This window comes from Nomascus leucogenys, chromosome 16 (assembly GCF_006542625.1).
Source record: "Nomascus leucogenys isolate Asia chromosome 16, Asia_NLE_v1, whole genome shotgun sequence".
Taxonomy (NCBI): domain Eukaryota; kingdom Metazoa; phylum Chordata; class Mammalia; order Primates; family Hylobatidae; genus Nomascus; species Nomascus leucogenys.
Window position 1 is genome coordinate 75,568,796 of NC_044396.1, and position 19,916 is coordinate 75,588,711.

At 44.4% G+C, this 19,916-nt stretch overlaps 1 protein-coding gene across 2 annotated transcripts in view; it reads right to left on the minus strand.

The window, feature by feature from the left end:
* FBXO32 (F-box protein 32) overlaps positions 1–13,570 on the minus strand; it is a 43,306-nt gene extending 29,736 nt beyond the window's left edge. For both annotated transcript variants that reach the window (XM_003256179.4, XM_030795114.1), the window contains exons 1-4: positions 13,203–13,570; positions 7,002–7,114; positions 5,481–5,530; positions 4,184–4,276 (exon numbers count right to left, since the gene is read on the minus strand). In XM_003256179.4, coding sequence (XP_003256227.1) covers positions 4,184–4,276; positions 5,481–5,530; positions 7,002–7,114; positions 13,203–13,318 — 372 coding nt within the window. In that variant the 5' untranslated portion in view covers positions 13,319–13,570. The remainder of the gene's footprint in view (positions 1–4,183; positions 4,277–5,480; positions 5,531–7,001; positions 7,115–13,202) is intronic.
* Between the last annotated feature and the right edge of the window lie 6,346 nt (positions 13,571–19,916).

Consider the following 19,916-nt stretch of genomic DNA (forward strand, 5'->3'; position numbering starts at 1 on the left):
GAAAAGTAAGTTACATTGCATTTTGAAATTTATATAACACTTTCACACCTACTACATTTTTACATTTTATTTTTTAATTCTCATAAAAATGCTTCAATACAGGTATGGTTATCCTAGATTTACAGTTTAGAGAAAATGATTGATTTGCAGAAGGTCCTACAAAAAAAGAAGCTTTGAACTTTGAGCTGGAATATAGGAGGGCTGTCCTCTTTCCATCACTAAATTCCTGATGGACCACAGTACACACCCCAGAAGTCATGTCTAGAGTTTAATGTCTCAGTGCACTTTGTTTAAAAATTTTCATTAATATGCAAAACACAATATCTGGGCTCCAAAGTAGTTTCTGAGCTGGTCTGTAAACTTGAAAACTGATTGGGATCACCAGGCAGATATTTTAAAAGTAGCAATGCCTGGGTACCACCTTCAACTAATTAAATCAGAAGCTCCAGAGGTAGGCTTCTGTAGTCTAACAAGCTTCGAAGGTGATTTAAATGTGCAGCCAGGGCTGAGAACCACTGGGGTCCCAGCAGGCTCACTGCAGAGCCATTACGTGGGTGATGGTCTCCGAAACCTTCTCCTGGTTGACTTGATGCTCAAGACTCACTCGATTCTCTGACCTCTCTGTGGCCTGGTTAGTCAGCACTCACCTACTCATGGTTACAAACTTCCAGTCCGACTGGCTCGGCCTCTGGAATCCTCTCCAGCTCCCCAAGGGAATTTCCAAAATGTGTTGGTCTTGAGGTATAGGGTAAACTATGTTTTAAATGTCCTTCCACAAGTAGGTAAGTTGCTGCTTCTAGAGATGTGAAATCTTTAAAACACATAGCTAGAACTGTCTTTATGTCATTGGGGCTGTGTAGGGGAGGGAGCAGGGCCAATGCATGTAGCTTGTAGCCAGTGAAAATGATGTAGAAATGATATATAAACATCTAAGTTATAGTAAAAAATTTTGACTCTAAACATTCCATGAAATTTTCATGCTGAGTGATAAAAATGATAACATTTTGAGATAGCAGTGTTAGCCATCTCTTTTATTACCTCTGCATGTCTCTTTTTTGGAAGATGACAACCAGCATGAACATAACAGATTTTCAGAAAATGTATTTGGCTCTCAAGGCTTTGAACGTTTTTTTTTTTCCAAATGGCCCTTAAAATCAGTTTAGCTCCTTAGCAAAACCGGTAATCACGGCAGCATTTAAACACCATTAGGTCAAAGTAGTACGATGGGGATAATATACTGGCAAGCTACTTTGCAGAGTTGGTTTAAGGATAAGAATGTATGAGAAGTATACTGAGTTCCTAAGAAGGAAAACCTCAAAACACGGCGGCTATCATTAAAATGTTTTAAGTTCTTTATAAAAATAACACATTATTCCTCAAATTACAGAGATCTCTAATAGTGATGGGGAAAAATTGTTCTTTGCAAAATAGAAATATTTTTCCACTATTTCTGAACCTAACAACTTTGAAAGCATTCAGCAGTTTCTCTAGGATTATTTAAAGCAAAGTGCTCATGATGTATCTTAAAATTAGATACTCTTAGATACGTGTTCTCTGTGCTGAGTCTTAAGCAAGTGCCAGATTCACCAATTAGTTTTTTAAAAGTAGAAAACATTTTAATCAACTCAACTGAAAAGGTGTTTTAGGGGGAAATCAATAATTTTGGTAAGTGGGTAACAGTAAACATTAGTGGCTGACTTTGCACAGTAGATAGAGTCTAGTGTCCAAAGTGCTTCTGTTTATACCACTGAGTTTCCCTGAAGTTGAGGTAAGTCATTCTTACAGAGGAGGAAACCACGTCTTAGGAAGGCTGAGATAGTTTGAAATTAGTGGAGCTGGGACCTGCCCTCAGGCTACTTTACTTCAGCTCCTCTGCTCACACAGAACTCATGGTAGCAGTTAAAAGTGTAGACTCTGACTGTCCAGATTTCAAATCTTGATTTCGTCCCTTTGTGATCATGGACAAGTCATTTTATCTTACTGTACTGCCATTTGTTTAAAGAGAGATAATAAAAGCACCCATATTTTATAAGGTTATTGAAAAGATAAAAGGTGCAAATGAACATATTGGATGAAATAGATTTTCACTATCATGATGCTTGCTCCTTTGCTTTATTTCTTGTAAAAGGAAAAGCAGGTAGAAAGGAAGACCATGTAAAAACTGACCATTCTGAAGATCAGTTTGTAATGAGACATCAGATCTAAGTGTCTTCCTCTAATACCTAGAAGATGGAAACTCTTTGTATTCTTAGCAATGGAAGTTTCCAGATCATCCTGGGCCCATTTCCAACCAGCCTAGACTAGTCTGTGGGCCCTAGGAGGACTAGGTGACCTCTGTGAACTTGCAGAGTCACACTGAATGGCATGAACATTTCACCCAAGAAGGTCTCTTATTTTTATCCCTTTTGGATTGGAAGAAGAGCTTAGCTGAAGAGCGAATAGATCTGCTCATGTGGTCACAGGCTCAGCTCACAGCTCCTAACCTGCTTCTTGCAGGCCTGCGTTTTTATCAGGTCACTTTGGACAGCCAAGCCTGCATCTGCCCAGATGACAGGTGAAGGATCCAGGCCTCAAGGGGCCTTGAATGTCATCACCCTGGCTGAGCCTCTGCAATCATCTGACTCAGTGACACGGCACCGAGAAGCACAACAACCCAGGAAAAAGAAAATAAAAACCAAACCAACCACACCCACAGGGGGAAAATTCCCTCCTACTTCTGAGCCTAAACCCAAACAGCTGCTACCTCCCAGGTTGACTGCTGACAAAAATACACAAGGGAGCTTTGGAGGGCGGGCAGGGGGAACAAAATAATAAACCAATTAAAAATAATAATGTGACAGTCATGGTTAAGCTGATTTGCTTTACTATCTTCATCATTAATATTTTTGCTCATTAACTTTTTCTTTTTTGAGACGGGGTCTTGCACTGTCGCCCAGGCTGGAGTGCAATGGCACCATCTCTGCTCACTGCAACCTCCGCCTCCTGGATTCAAGCGATTCTCCTGCCTCAGCCTCCCGAGTAGCTGGGATTACAGGTGCCCGCCCGCCACCACATCTGGATAATTTTTTTTTGTATTTTTAGTAGAGACAGGGTTTCACTATGTTGGCCAGGCTGGTCTCGAACTCCTGACCTCATGATCCACTTGTCTTAGCCTCCCAAAGTGCTGGGATTACAGGCGTGAGCCAATGCACCCAGCCTTTTTTGTTTTTTGATTTTTCTTTTTTCAAAATACGGTTTAAAATGGAAAGCCACAGATCCAGTCAGATTTTTTTTTTTTTTTTTTAAGATGGAGTCTCACTCCCGTTGCCCAGGCTGGAGTGCAATGACGTGATCTCAGCTCACTGCAATGTCTGCCTCCTGGGTTCAAGCGATTCTCCTGCCTCAGCCTCCTGAGTAGCTGGGATTACAGGCACCCGCCACCACGCCTGGCTAATTTTCTTGTATTTTTAGTAGAGACGGGGTTTTACCATGTTGTCCAGGCTGGTCTCAAACTCCTGACCTCAGGTGATCCACCTGCTTCAGCCTCCCAAAGTGCTGGGATTACAGGTGTGACCCACCGCGCCCGGCCAAAACAGGCAGTTTTAAGCTTTAGGTGGACATGGGACTGAATACTGTTATCACACGGGGGTGGAAGGGAACCACAGGCACAAAACACGGAGGTGCTTTAACTCATCCAGTTTTGTGGCCTCATCTGAGAATGCCTTGGGGGTCCCCCAGAGTCAGCTGAAGTAGGACAAGAGGGAGACAGTGAGAACAGTCAGAGATGCAGGGTTTTGAAACAGGCCAAAGTGCTTTAGGGTTTGCTTCCTGCTGAATTCTCTCTTGCTAAAGCTGTTGCCAGGGCCGGTGCTGCCTGTGACATGTTCCCATGTATCCACAGGGCGGGCTTGGAAGGGGCTTGGTGTGAAATTTCACTTGAAGAGACTGGCTCTTTAACCGACTCACTGGGGTATTATGGCGGCCCCTGCCCGTCCTGGCCAATCTCAGGGACATCCTAGTAGGACTCACTTAAGAACTTGAAGTACGCTGGGGAAGAAGGAGATTGAGGGGTCTATTTCCTGCTTACCTCAAATTCTTAGGGTCCTAAAAAGTTACTTTTTGGGGAAACTACTTCGAGACAACCCAAAGAGATGATTCAACTTGGGAAAGAGCCTGGATGAGCCGTTAGGCACTTGAGACTTACCCGGACCACGTAGTTAAATCTTCTGGAATCCAGAATGGCAGTTGAGAAGTCCAGTCTGTTGAAAGCTTCCCCCAGGGTGCAATATCCATGGCGCTGAACGCGAAAACAAAGGCACAGAAGTTACTCCTGCCATGCAGAGGTCATCCAAGTAAAAATGAGCCAGTTAGAACAACCCAACTGGATTTGGCCGAATGAGCTTGATGCCTGTCTTAGGTGACCTGGGGCACTGGCTTCTTTCCTGTACCCACAAGCCCTTGAGAGCCACCAAGATGGGTAACACAGCCAGCAGCTGCCTCAGCCCCTCACACGTTAAACACCCCCTTTTCATGACTTGTACCATTTGGGACCTTGCTTATGATTTTTCCACATATTAGTCTGGAAAAATCATAAGTAATTGCTTATTAAGGAAAGACTGGGAGCAGGGTACGGGATATTGGAGGTCATGATGGTTGGTGACTGTAACGTACTCCTGGGAGGAGAATTAGACCTACCTGCACCAACTGTGTCACCACCTTGCCTTATACCAATAGTGCTTTTCTCACTGTGATCATCAGAAGTGTTTATAAGGTTTTGGGAGGAAGCAAAAGAAGTTTTGATCTTTTAACCTATGAACACAGAGGGAATTGGGAGTATAAAGTCCCAGCTCTGCTCTGAGTATCTGGGTGGTCTTGGGAATATTAGTGACTCCCTCTGGACCTCAAATCACAGAGGGGACTAGATGTTCACTGAGGTCCCTGACAGTCATAGAAATTCTTTCATATTGCCTGTATCCTAGTTATTTTAGCAGCAAATGCCTGTACAGAGAGAAAATAAACATAAAAGGGCTTTATAAAGTACCACACAAATGTAGTTATTATAATGTCTTGTCCCCTTCCACATCACACTGAGCAGGCACTGAAAACTTCTACTATATTTAGTGATTAGCCCTTCCAGGACTGAAATTTAACTGAGTTGGAGTCCAAAGAGATCTTAGAACAAAAGGGAGACCTTGCCCTGAGGCAAAACCCAGGACAATATAATAATATGGTTGAGACGGGCATGTCAATCTTTATAAAGCATTTTTACATACATAATCTCATTGAACGACTAGAGGGTCCACCTAGTGACTTTTGCTTCTTTCTCTCTCTGTTGTTCTAAACTCTGATGGTTGGCTAAATAATAGACTAATAGCTGCCATCTCCCACATCCAAGAAGACTCTCATGATCTAAAGTAATTTCCCTCCCTACCATATCCCTCCCTGCGCTATCAGGAAGGGATAAGGTTTAGCATAACTTAGTAAATGAATGGGATGCTCACCTCTTTAGTACTTCCTTTGTGAACATAGATCCATTTTTCTTGGTGGAAATCTACAGAGACAAAAAGAATACACAGCTTTAACATCTGCAACATGCTCAAGATTTAAGACGTCTCATTTCATTTATTCCAAAGTTTTAAAAGTTTTGACAAAAAAGGTAAGGACTCTACTGACAAGCGAAGAAGTTTCAAGTGCTTAATTTCTGCAGTGTAGAAATGCTGGGGCTATAAGTTGCTTTGTCTGGAGCACTCTAAATCTTTGATGGCCAGATTTCATATACCAAATCTCCAAACTATTATTAATTTTTTCTAAAACATTATGCCATAAGAAATTACAGGCCAGATGCAGTGGCTCAGGCCTGAAATCTCAGCACTGTGGGAGGTTGAGGCAGGCAGATCACTAGAGGTCAGGAGTTCGAGACCAGCCTGGCCAACATTGTGAAAACCCATCTGTTCTAAAAATACAAAAATTAACCAGGGGTGGTAGCGGGCACCTGTAATCCCAGCTACTTGGGAGGCTGAGGTAGGAGAATCAACTTGAACCTGGGAGGCAGAGGTTGCAGTGAGCCAAGATTGTGCCACTGAACTCCAGCCTAAGCGACAGAGCGAGATTTCGTCCGCTGCCCCACAAAAAATGAAATTAGGCTTCGACAGACTGAGTTACATGCTGTGAACAGAAGGGGGTGGATCGCTTGAGCCCTGGAGTTTGAGACCAGCCTGGGCAACGGCGAATCCCCGTCTCTACTAAAAACACAAAAATTATCCGGGTATGGTGGCAGGTACTTGTAATCCCAGCTACTCAGGAGGCTGAGGCAGGAGAATCGCTTAAACCCGAGAGGTGGAGGTTGCAGTGAGCTGAGATCATGCCACTGACTCCAGCCTGGGTGACAGAGTGAGACTCTGTCTCAAAAAACAAAAACAAACAAACAAACAAAAAACACCAAAAGAAAAAAAAAACCCTAATACTCAAGTACAAGTTTATTTTAAATGCCAAACCTGAAACTTATATAAGCCCATGAAAAGTGGAAATCAAACAGATAACATGAGGAAAACATGCATTACAGATAAAATAACCTGTAATTCCTGCTAATTAATACTTTATATTCTCTGCTGATACTTACATATAGTATCTAGAAATCTTAATAGGATTTATACAAGGAAAGAGGGAGAAAAATCTATTTTCAAAGCCTCAAAACAGTTCAAAATGAAAGTACATACTAGAACTGATTCAGCTGACCACATCACTGTAAAATAACCTATGTCAAATACAAATGACTAGCAGGAAAAAAGGCCCTCAACTAGCAACTGACTTATAAACAAGACTATAAAGAACATGTTAATCTCACTTGTAAAATGCACAGCCAGGTTTCTGAGTGCTAAGATCTCAGTAACCTCTGTCAGTGACACACAGTAAAACACTGAGGCAGATGTGTGACATGGGAGGTGTTATTTTTTTTTCATCCAAGAACCAATCATAACTATCTTCAAACAGCTTTTTTCTGAAGTTCAAAACAAATGGCTTACACTGAGTTTTGGTTTTGCTATTCAGCATGTCCTTCTTTCTCTTCTTGGCTGCAACATCATAGTTCAGGCTGTTGAAAAGATTCTCCTTATTGTATACTTCCTTGTTGCAGTAACTATGAATAACAGAAGACAAAGAGGATGAGCTGTAACAGCTATACATGAACCTGAGCTGTTTCTATAAATAACTCACTGAGTTATAAGACAAACAAACACACAGGCTTCTCAAACAAAATAAAACAATAAAATGATCACTCAAAAAAAAAAGTCTATACAGGCACAGGCTTCTCCTTTAGGATGAAACATGTTCACATCTGTGGGGAAGGCAGGGATGGGAGCTTCTACTTCTTTTGAATTCCCTAATAGTGCCTTGCATTGTAATTTGACACACAGCACTCTACTCTTCAACTAAGAGCAATGCAGAGTACGCGATATTACTTTAAACAAAAATGACGAATGGGGGGAGGGGTGATTACTGGTGTTGCTGTACTCCACAATGCCTTCATTTTGCAAAAGCATCTACCCCAAGCTGCTGCTGCTGCTTTAAAGAAAACAAAAAAAAGTTTCATTGAGATAAACTTCACATACCATACAATTCATCCATTTAAAGTATACTTAAGCTGCTTTTAAGTAGCATCCTTCTAACATGTCTTTAAAACACGATCACGTTTACAAAAATCTGACTTATAAACTCCATTTCTAGGAGATGCTTTGTGTATAGTGCTAGTTGCTTAGGTTTTATGTGGTGCCTTGACTAAAACACACTAGGCATCATGCTGTGAGGTGAGGACCTTGGGTCTTGACTATACAAGGTAAACTTATAATTGATAAATTTATAAGGGCTGAACAGACATTGGATGTACCTGCCTAATTCACAGGTCACTGAAGGATGGGCAGGCTCATCTCAGCCCGGCACTTATTTCCCTCAGTGGGCTGAGCAATCATTTGAGGGGTAATGAGCTATTCTACTATACAATGTAACTTCAAAGTAAATCTCTGAATAATTTCCACAGAAGGAATGCAGGAGAAATACTGAGGTATGATAAGATAGGTTCCCTAACTCCCTCAACTCCCACAAAGTATGTAAAACGGGATTTATAATGCCAACTGGTAAAACATAAATTAGGGTTTTTTTTTTTTTTTTGCTATACCACCGATATTTTATACTCCTTTAATGTTCTGAGTTTCTCTGCGGAATTTAAAATGTAATTTGATTTATATCTTTTTTGGATATACATCTGTTGGGTACAATTATGTATATCTGCACTTCTCTATTTCCTTGGCATTATGTAAATGGTAGAAGAGAAAAGAAGATTTGAAGCAACTTCTAGTATCTTTTTGTTATTAATACAATAGTCTCTCAAGTAGCACTTCGGTTAGTATAAGTATCTTGCTAATATGCTTACATGTGACATCTCCAACAATATACTCAGTGTTGCTTTTCTGGACCCTTAAGGACAAACATGATAAATAATTATTTGTTAATCTTCCTTCATAAGGCCATGCTTAATACATTTATTTAGTTTCCTCTAAACTCAATAGCCTTCTCCTTTTCATTCAGGGAAACAGGATATTTTTAGGTTTCAGATAGAGTCATGCAGAAATGTCCTCTCAGAGGCACCTTCAAAAGCAAGCCAAGGATGAGTGTTTTGGGCCAGGCTTTGTATAACACATGAGTGTGTTTCTGTCTATTTGCATGACTATAGGGGTATAGAATCACTGACCAGCTGATTATCTGCTCCAAGGTCAGAAGGAAAAGAGGGACAGAACAAAGAACAGAGTGAATTCCTGAGGCTAACTTAAGACATTTCAATCAACGTTGAGAAAAACAGCAAACGATGGAAGGTCATTTGAGTGGTCCATGATGTACCACAGCTGAGAACAGCTTTAGCAAGCAAAGCTAGAACATTTTGTGTGCAAAAATACCACATGAAGACTTACTTAGAAAGAACACACACAACCCCCACAAACAACAAAAACCTACAGTATAAATTCCACATGTAGAGAATCATAAAAGGAGGTTGTCTTATTCTCAACATTTAAGGTTCAGCAGCAGATTTTCCGAGCCTGGGCCATAGATTGTGATCATTATTTAGAAAGTTCAAATATTTAGATTTCATCTTATTCTTTTCCAATTGAAAACGTTCTTTAAAGGAATTGGAGCACTCACTTTCCTCAGAAGCTACAATAACCTGCTTTAAGCCTGAGTGACTCATTTCAAAAGCTAGTTTAGAAAGAATTTTACATAATTGATGATGTTCTCTCACCGTAGAATGTAGAAAAGTTTTAACCAAAGAGAAACCCTATATTTTCACTTGGTATTAGGTTTTAGATTCCGGAGGAAGGGCCTGGAAAGAAGGGCTATGGGGTTTATTTGTGTTGCCTACTTATATGTTTTCTTTTAAGCAATAATATATTCAGTTAGAGGCTATTTTGAGAGTTCAATTTTGTCCTTTTCAAGAAAATGCAAAGCCAATGGAAAATTACAACTGAAATTTTTAACAAGAAAAACCACCACCATTTAGGAATTGGAGCACTGGATTTTTTTTTTTCTTTTTAATAAGCAAAACCATCTCAACGAGGCTGCCTTCTTCACTAAATTCAATAATAGCCAGCAAGTTGCTATTTTGTAGTCACTATTTACTAATCTTGATTTTTATAGGCACAGGCCTAGAATAAGAAAAAGACACTCCACAGCCCCACATTACCACATACCAAGATACTTTAAGGCAACTTTTTAAAAATGTAGAAAAAATTCAAAATAAGACCATAAATAAGTCTGTTTTGGCAGCAGATAAAGAAGGGAATGAAAAAAAAATAAAGCCCTATTTCTCATTTCATTTGCAATAAAAACCATTTAAGAAAGCTGTGACATGCCCCCAGAGGCTTCATTGTAGTTATATAGCCTTGATTAAAGCCAGTGAGATTTCTACGCCAATTTACTAACGCATCTCTAGATCGCCACACTCACAGGGCTAGTACCCGGAATGCTCTGGTGAAACAAACAGCCTAGTGTATAACGCTCATAGAACAGCATCTTGCACACAGTAAGCACTCATAAAATCTTAACTATTATTTTTATCCAGGCACCAAGGTAAACTTCCTGCTTCCGCGTCCAGCCTTAGCTATACAGTGAAGCAACATTTGAGTCAGTCTTCAATGACAGAAGTGTAGGCTTAGAAAAGAGTGGCAGAGGCTCAGACAGCTTAGGTTACTCATCCTGGGGGTGGGCGTTGAGGGGGTGGTTGCTGAGGAGGGTTGTGCGGGTGCCTGAACCACCACTTCCTTGAAGCATTCTTGGATCATCCCAATTCATGCCAAGCTCTTTCCTTGCATTTTAAATCTGCCCCAGCATATTTAACACTTGCCATTCCCCTTCTATTTTATATAATTTCAACATTTTCGAGAAGGGGTCCTGCTTTAAGCTTATCTTAAATCCTCCCATGATCTCACTCCTGGACACATGGCTGGGACTGGATTTGTAACATTCTACACTGGAGAAGGTTGGAGTCCTAGACCACAGAGAAGATGGCCAGCTGAGTCCAGAATAGGTGTGCTGTGTGGACAAGACTTGGTCAACACGAAACAATAACCCCAGGCTGAAAACCACCAAATGCATCCTTCATCCCGGGCTCTTGTTTGGGCTGCTTGCAGAATGGTCCGTGGAATTAGAGAAGTCAGTCTACCATGTCTCCGTAGTTCTTTGTTTCACGGTCCCTCCCCGCTTAAGGGCCTGCCTTTTGTTTTCTCATAACAGGAGAGGCATTCAGCTTCACCTGTGTAGGCAGGCATGCAGCCCAAACCTGACATCATGGGGAAACATCACCAAGACCAGAACCAGTTAGGATATTTGAGATGACAAACCCAGACCACAGAAGGCCAACTGCTTTTAAGAAGTTGGCAGGCTTCTCATGCTAAGCAGGGAAGGGATTGTTTACAGTTGCTGGAAAAAAAAAATACCTTGCAAACAAACAGCCAGCTGCTTTGCTAGGAGGCTACCAAATGATTCCTAAATGCTGACTCAAAGGACCACAGGTGGTCAGTATATCAGTGACTATTTGCGGTAATGATGATGGATGTGACAGCTCCAGCTCAGGTGTGAAATGGGAAGAAAAAGAGGCTCATGAACGGGACACGGGAGGGGGGCTGTGCAGGAAGCCACCTGATTCCAGCCCAGTCTAAACTTTTGTGGTAAGTTAAGACCATCTTCAGGTCTTCCATACTGTGAAGGCAGAGATACCACTATCTCTAAAGGAGAGTGACACCAGTTTCTCTCCTGATGCCGGTATAGGGTATTTTAAAACAAATTTTAAATTTGTATTTATTTTTAGAGACAGGGTCTTGCTCTGTGGCCCAGGCTAGAGTGCAGTGGCACAGTCATGACTCGCTGCAGCCTTGAACTTCTGGGCACAAGTGATCCTCCCACCTCAGCCTCCCGAGTAGGGTGAGTATTAATATGACCCTACATTTTAAATTTTCTCCTGCTGAACTCAATCATCGGTTCTCCACTGAGGAGCATCCTGCAACTATATTTGGGTGAGCGGCTCTAACATGACTCTTCAGACCCTTTCTGCACTTTTCTAGAAAGAACCTGAACTTGTATGCAGAAATAAAGTACCAACATATTAGATCATTGTCCTTAGGAACAAGGAGGAAGGAAGGAAGTTTCCCATTTTGTTGAGGGAGAATAATTGAGGCATAATTGGTAACTCCAGTAGATAAAAGACATAGTCTGTCAATAGCAGTCGGTCTTACTTTCCTGTAAATAAATTACCTGATTTTATGTAAATAAGATTTCCTTATGGTGGTCCCTAAACTCCCCTGGGACTGCCTCCAAGTAACTCCAACATAAATGGTTATATGCTGGCGGTTAATATGCTCAAGTCTCTCCAGACAGACCCCCAGAATTAAATAATGTCTTTCTTTACATTATGAGACAATGGGAATTTGATGCATTACAAATCGCAAACAAATGGGAGGCACGGGAGGTCAAGCTGCCAAAATAACCACATTTTCTTGATAGTTTTCTCAAAATTTATTGCCAATACTTCATCCAAGCAACGACTGGTAAATCTCAGTAAGCGGGAACCTGGCCCAGAAACAGAATTCTCCATTGAAGTCAATTTAAGGGTGCAGGGGCCCATGGTTTTAACCAAAGGTGGCAGGAAAAGGCTCCCAAGGGTGACTCTGGCTGCACCAGTCCATTCTGGAATCACTTTCATCGCCCCCGCCTCCCCCAACCGGGCTAAATGCTAAGAGTCTCTGAAAGTCAGTTGTCGAGGTCAGGGGCTGAGAAATTCCAGGCTACCCGACTTACTAGCCGGCGCTGGCGTCGTTAGCCAAGCTGAGCGGGGAGCGCAGCGGACCTCAGGTTTCCCACCAGACCACAGAGCTCAGGTGAGACCTCGAATCCAGAGGCTAACCGGGGCCAGGCAGGCTTTTCGCAGCTGACAGGCACCCCTGGAAACGGAGTGCACTCTATACAAAGCAGACCCACCGGGAGGGCCACCGAGTAAACAGGTGCAAGGGCCCTGTCCTCCCAGAAGCAGAGCTCTTGTGGGTTTCATCCCCTGCCCCCTTCCCTCCTTTGCACCTCTGCGGCCCCAAGCCTCCACTACTCGCAAGTCCGCCCAGAAAGCGGCTGCCCTAGGGACCATCTGGCCGTCCCTTCCTGGTTACTCATCCTCCCGGCCACTTCGTGGTTGCCCGTGCCTGGGCAGGGCCTGGAAGCGCTCCAGGCGGGACCTGCGTCGGATCCCGTCACCCGTCGCGTCCACAGCGCTCGGGCGCGCGGAGCTGGGCCACCCCGCGGTGAAGGGGCTCAGCCCATCCGCCCGCGCCCCCACACGGGCAAAGTGCGCGACTCCGGTATCCTTAAAGCAGGGACCACTAAAGCTGTGTGATTAAGTTTGTGCGAGCGTTTGGGGACGCGATCCGCGAATGTCATCAGACTCTCAGAGGGACCAGGTGTTCTGTAAGGAGTCGTGTCCACTTGGAGACACTGACCTTGAACAATAAGAGAAAACGAATTCCCCGTTTCCGGTGGTCTGGAGAAATCCGGCACCGCAGTCCCATCCTCCGGGTCAGGGTCTCCCTCCTCAGCCCGCTCCAGCCCTGCCTGCCCCTCATTCGCCGACCCTGCGCCCCCCAGACCAGCCCGGGTCAGTTTCGCGGGGGCTGGAAGTTGGTAGCGGGTACCCTCACCTGCTGAGGTCGCTCACGAAACTGCCGCTCTTCTCATCCAGGAAGCGCTTCCAGCCGTCGGCCGTCTTCACCCAGCTCTGCCCGGGGGACCGCCAGTCCTGCCCGAGGAATGGCATGGCACCGCGAGCGGACTGGACGGATGGGGAGACAGGGCCGGCCTGGTGGCCTCGGGGACGCGCCACCCGGGGCGGATGCTCGGGGTGCAGGGGCCCGCGGCGCGGCAGCGGGAAAGGCGCGGGGCACCCTGCGGGGCGGCGGGCGCGGAGAGGGTCTCAAGCGCTGCAGGCTCCGGGAGTGCTGCGTTGCGGTCGCTGCGGCAGTATTTATCCCCGCCGCCTGCCTCGGCTCTTTGTTGCCGGAAGAGCCGCCTGCTCTTAGCCCGGCCCTCCGGCCCGGAGGCCACGTGGCTTTGTTTATGGGCTCGGCTTGTTTTCCGAGGCGCCTGCGGCTCACGCTCCCTTCCCGGTTGCACAACCGCGCCGGTGGAAACTTGAAGCGGTGCTGCCAGGCCGGGTCCCCCGCCGCCCCTGGCACCTCCGCGCGCCCTCCCCGCCCCCAGGACACCGTCGTCCCAAAGCGAGGCCCGGCGCTCGGAAAGCCGCGCCCCGGTCTCCTGCAGCTCCCGGGCTGACGAGGTGCAGGGAGGGGGCCGGAGCGGCGTCTGGGTCCCTGCGGGGTGGGCGTGGGGAGCAGGGCCAGCCCCCCTCCTGCCCCCGAGCTGTCAGATCCGCAGCCAGGTCAGCCTCCCCGGCCGTCGGCAGAGCTGGGGCCGGCACCGCGCGGCCCGGCTGAGAGTAGGGGGCGCAGCCTCCTGACCTCGCTCACTGCCCTAACCCCGCCCTAGCGCGCGGGGGTTGGAGCGGGGAGGAGGGACAACCTCCCAGCCCTCCGGGCCCCTTAGCTGTCACTAACCAGTCCTCCGTCAGGCCTGCCGCTGGGGTAGCAAAGGAGGGGAAGGAGAGGAAGCCCCGGGAGGTATCTGGTTCCCGCAGGGTGGGAGTGGAGAAAAAGAACAGCGCCCGTATCCTACCCGAACACTCTAAGAGAGGGGTTAAATGACGTACCCCGGGCCAATGCTACAGTACAATCTGAAACTACCGTGTTTGCTTTTACTTTTTGTTGTTGTTATAACAATCTACCCCTGTCTGCAGTGGGAACGCCATGAGAGCTGGTCTGTCTTGTTCCGGAGGCATTTTAGTCCCTGCACCCTGCCAGGCCCAGTGCAGGCCTATTTGTGTGAAAAAGTGAATGGATACGGGAGGCTGCTGGCATGAGGGTGGCTTCTTGCCCTTCATCACCCCTGGTTATGATGCTTTACAGCCTGGTCTATTTGGCAATTAGTTTGCACAGGACAGCAGCAGCAAAGTAAAAATCTCATGCTCAAGCATTAGCTTCGAACTTGATTCTTCCATGCTCTTTTCTCTGCAGCCATCAATATCATCTCGTCCGTTGACTCGGTGTAATCTTTAAGGCTCAGGCAAAGAAATTGTGAGTGCCCTATGAGGCTACATGTTGGACTGGGAAGATGTTTTTAATAAGGTTTGTTTTCAAGTAGCCAGAGCTTTCTGATTTAGATTTCCCACCGTAAATAATTTATTAGTGTAATAATAGTAAAAAAAGCTTGTAAAAACATTGAAGAAGTCCCAAACAAATGTTAAACACTGTGATGGTGCTAACAAATGAGGCAGTGTTGGGTCTGGTCTCTGTTGGAGGGAATTGGTATCTGCATAATTAAGGGATGTGATGATGATTATTATTATTTTTGAGACAGGGTCTCATTGTGTCACCCAGGCTAGAGTGAGTGATCATGGCTCACTGTAGCCTCAGCCTCCCCAGCTCAAGCAATCCTCCCACCTCAGCCCGGGTCTCCAGGAGCTGGGACTACAGGCACTCACCACTGCACCATGCCGATTTTTTATATTTTTTGTAGAGATAGGGTTTTGCCATCTTGCCCGGGCTAGTCTTAAACTCCTGGGCTCAAGTGATCCTCCTTTCTTGGCCTCCCAAAGTGTTGGGATTACAGGCATGAGCCACCATGCCCGGCTGGGATGTGATTATTAAAAATGTGTGCGAGTTATATATTAGTAAGCTAGCTACATACCTGTAGAAACCACAGAGGGCCAGAAGGTAGAAGATTTTAATTCTAATTCTGCTGGAGCAGCATACTACCTGTCCTCCCTTGGATGAATGACTTAAACTCTTAGGGCCCCATTTACTCAACTGTCAAGAAAAAATGGAGCCAATAATGTCTACCTTTCAGGATGGTTTAAAAGCTGTGGTAGATTGAATTATTAGCACCCATTCTTCCATCCTTTCCAGTAGCGTTGTGTTCCCACACTTTTTGGTGATGTGTATTTTTCTAATTCTTGACAATGGGCTTGGCCATGTGACTGGCTTTAGCCAATGGGATGCTGATGGATGTGATGTGAGCAGAGGATCTGATGTATGTACTTGCCTGGTTGGTCTTGATGTTTTGTGTGTTCACCTGCTCCATGAAAAGCGCATACCCTGAGTAGCCACTGCTCCTGGAGTGGCTTGAGTGACATCCATGTGTCCCAAGATGTGACACATGGAGCAGACACTCCAGTTGACCCCACAGATGTGTTAGCAAGAAATAAATGTGTCTTGCTGAATGCCACTGAGATTTTTGTGATTTATTGTTACACAGCATTATTGTGTCGATAGCTGACTACTATAAAGGGTTGAGTGGCTCAAAGTTGGTGAAAGTTTCTTTAACTTCTAAAATTCAAGCACAAATAGGAAATTACAGTGATTTTTGTCTTTGTCTTTTTGTCTAATAACTAATTTAAGGAAGCCTCAGTGTTTTTCTCTAGTCCTTCAGCTTTCTATTCCTTAAAACAAACAAACAAACAAACACAGAATTGTTGCTATCATATCTTAATGCAGGCTTCTTCTGAAGTATGATTGACTGTTTTAGATTTCTCTCACCATAAAAAAATCTAATTTGAGACTTCTTTTTTTTTTGAAACAGAGTCTTGTTCTATTACTCAGGTTATAGTGTACCGGCGCAACCATGACTCACTGCAGCCTTGAACTCTTGAGCTCAAGTGATTCTCCTGCCTCAGCCTCCTGAGCAGCTAAGACAACAGCATGCACCACCATGCCTGGTTGATTAAAACGTTTTTTTTGGAGAGATGGGGTCTTGCTATGTTGCTCAGGCTGGTCTCAAACTTCTGGCCTCAAGTGATCCTCCCGCCTTGGCCTCCCAAACTACTAGGAGTACAGGCATGAGCCACCGTGCTCAGCTGACACTTATTTAAACATGGTTTCTACTGGGAAGTTTTGTAATGCTGGACCCCTCAAGATAAAGAACTTGCCAGGCTATGTCCAGAACAGTTACCTTCACATCAGATGCTGGCTTGACTTTGCAAAGACTCTGTGATTGTAAGCCCTATCATAGCTGAGCATTTGAGAATCACCAAAAGCAAAATATCAGTGTTATAGCTTCAGGCTGAAGACATAGAGACAGATAGATACTCAGAGAATTTCACAAGGCACAGCACGGACTGGTCAGGACCCCATGTAGCCGAACGGTGTGTGCAGTGTACACAATGTGTGTACCATGGCTGTGCGTTTCATTGCTTAGACACTTAGCTACTGCCTTTCCTGCACTGTTTTGTACAACACATTACCCATATTACATGCTGGGTATTTGATTTTTTGTGTTTTCTTCTCCTGTCTAGGACTGTGAGCTCCTTGAAGGCAGGGCTCTGTCTTAGGAGTTTAGTGCCACAGTGTCTAATAAGGTTCTTGGTACATGGTACATTCATATCAATAAATCAACAAATGGGCCCAATGCGGTGGCTCACACCTGTAATCTCAGCACTTTGGGAGGCTGAGGCAGGTGGATCACCTGAGATCAGGAGTTTGAGACTAGCCTGGCCAACATGGTGAAATGCCACCTCTACTAAACATATAAAACTTAGCTGGGCGTGGTGGTGGGTGCCTGTAATCCCAAGTACTCAGGAGGCTGGGACAGGAGAATCGCTGGAACCCGGGAGGTGGAGGTTGCAGTGAGCTGAGATTGCGCCAGTGCACTCCAGCCTGGGTGACAAGAGTGAGATTCCTTCTCAAAAAAAAAAAAAAAAAACAAAAAAACAAATAAATAAAATGAACAGATGTTGTTGAGCTGACCTGGAAGGCTGTTATTCCCATGTCTTTACCTGTTGACATTTTATTACTTCTAGGGACATAGCAGGGTGAAGCAAAGGGAGGGTTGGCAGCCCCCAGTCCTACCTCGTATAGCTGCATTCTCCAATAGTGATGCTTTACAGGTTAGTGAGGCAGATGGGGAAGGTAGTCAAAAGGTGGCATCTTAGAAAAAATATGTTTTAATGTCCTATTCCACTGATGATAGATGCCTGCCATGCTGTGGACAGTGTGCCAGTCACTTCGCAAACACAATCCTGTTACATACTCCTCATAAACCTGTGGGCTAGGAATTGCTATTGCCGTTTTATAGATGAGGAAACTTCAGCTCAGAAAAGTTGAATAGCCTGCGTGAGATCACCTAGCAAATGTGGTGGGACTCCAACTGGTACCCAGGCTTATCTCTAACCCTGACTAGAGCCAGACTCACTGGGTTCAAATCACATTCCCCACCTAAAAAGCTGTGTGATCTTGGGCAAGTTACTTAACATCTCTGTACCATACTTCCTTTATTTGTAAAATGGAAATAATGATAGTACCTACCTCAAAGGGTGTTTTGAGGATTTATTGAGATAATATGTATGAAGAACTTCTAACAGCGCCAATGACAATGGGTCTTTATTGTCATTATCTTTATGCAAAGTTTGCACCTCCATCTTTTACTCGGTTAAGCCATGTCCACCTTCCCCATCAAACTGTAAGTTTTGAGGGCATGGAGCATAGCTCACTCAGCAAATTTCCAGATGTGGGACAAATGTGTCTATTGGGATACAAGTATAATGAAATAATTCCTTGCATCTTATTAGTTACTATTTATTACACTTGAACTATGGAAATGGGCCTTATTCTGTAGAAAATGTGGAAGATTATATTTTATTTTTCTTTTCTTTTTTTTTTTTCTGAGATGGAGTCTCGCTCTGTTGCCCAGGCTGGAGTGCAGTGGTGTGATCTCAGCTCACTGCAACTTCCGCCTCCCGAGTCCAAGCAATTCTCTGCCTCAGCCTCCCGAGTAGCTGGGATTAGAAGTGCCCGCCACCACACCCAGCTAATTTTTTTTTCTATTTTTTTGTATTTTTTTGAGACGAAGTCTCACTCTTGTCCCCCAGGCTGGAGTGCGATGGCACGATCTTGGCTCACTACATCCTCTGCCTCCTGGGTTCAAGCGACTCTCCTGCCTCAGCCTCCCGAGTAGCTGGGATTACAGGCCCCTGCCACCATGCCTGGCTAATTTGTGTATTTTATTTTGTTTTTTTTTAGTAGAGACGGGGTTTCTCCATGTTAGCCAGGCTAGTCTCGAACTTCTGACCTGAGGTGATCCGCCTGCCTTGGCCTCCTGAAGTGCTGGGATTACAGGCGTGAGCCACCACACCTGGCCTTTTTTTGTATTTTTAGTAGAGACGGGGTTTCACCATCTTGGCCAGGCTGGTCTTGAACGCCTGACCTCGTGATCCACCCGCCTCAGCCTCCCAAAATGCTGGGATTACAGGCGTGAGTCACCGTGCCCGACCAGAAGACTATATTTTCAAAGGTACACACAACACAAATTTAGCCTGTCCACTTCCTCGTAAGACTGTTTACAGAAATTGTTGGTAGAAAGGACTGTGATAAAAACATAAATATAAAGCATTTTGTTGCTTCTAAACCAAAATGACATTCGTTTATAGCTTTGGCTGAGGGACTGACTACTTCTCACTGAAGTGCAATGATATTTTGTTTTTTCATAGTTTCTCTTTCTGAAAGGGTTGTTTTTTTTTTTGTGGTGAAAAATACTTATCAGCAGTAGTTGTAAGTTAAAAATAACTTTAGCTTGTCGGGTAGGGCAGGAGCAGAAATCAACTAAATCTGTTCCAGTTAGAGGGAATTTTATAAAGGAGGAGCTAGAGGAATTCAGTGTGTTAAATTCAACCTGTTAGTGTGGTCACAAGGAATGTATGTTTAATGTCACAACAATTTGCATATGACCTTAAACCCCATCTGTCTAGGGTGGGCCGTCCCTGAAGCAGTGTGAAATACGTCTGTTAGGTGTGTGAGCAGGAATTGCCAGCTGTGTGTTATTTTTGGGTCTCTGGCTGCCACAAGTCGTGCCAACTAAATTAAAGGCAGTCAGACACATGTCATTGAAAATATGCTCATTACTTTAATGAGAATCATTTGGCATTCCTCAAATGTGTGACTGGTTCTGTTTCTGAGAGAGGGTCAAGGGGATTTTGTAATCCTCCTCCCTTTGTAGGCCAATTGCTCAGTTTTAATGAAAGTTCTTCTTTTTCTCTTAATAAGTAGCAAAAAGAATTTGAAGACAAGGCTGCGAACTTTTGTGTAATATAAGGAAATGAATGAAACCACAACATTCACATCAATAGGTCAAATTTCTAGTGTATCTTTACAAAAAGATTTTAAACTGAGGATGTTAAATTTGTTACCGTCGATTTGTAGGTTAAATTTGTTATGGATGCAAAGCTTTCAATACAATATTAGTGCCTGAAATGGGTTAAAACCAGCCTATCAATAATCCTTCAAACGGTATCTTGGATGAATGAGTGTCAA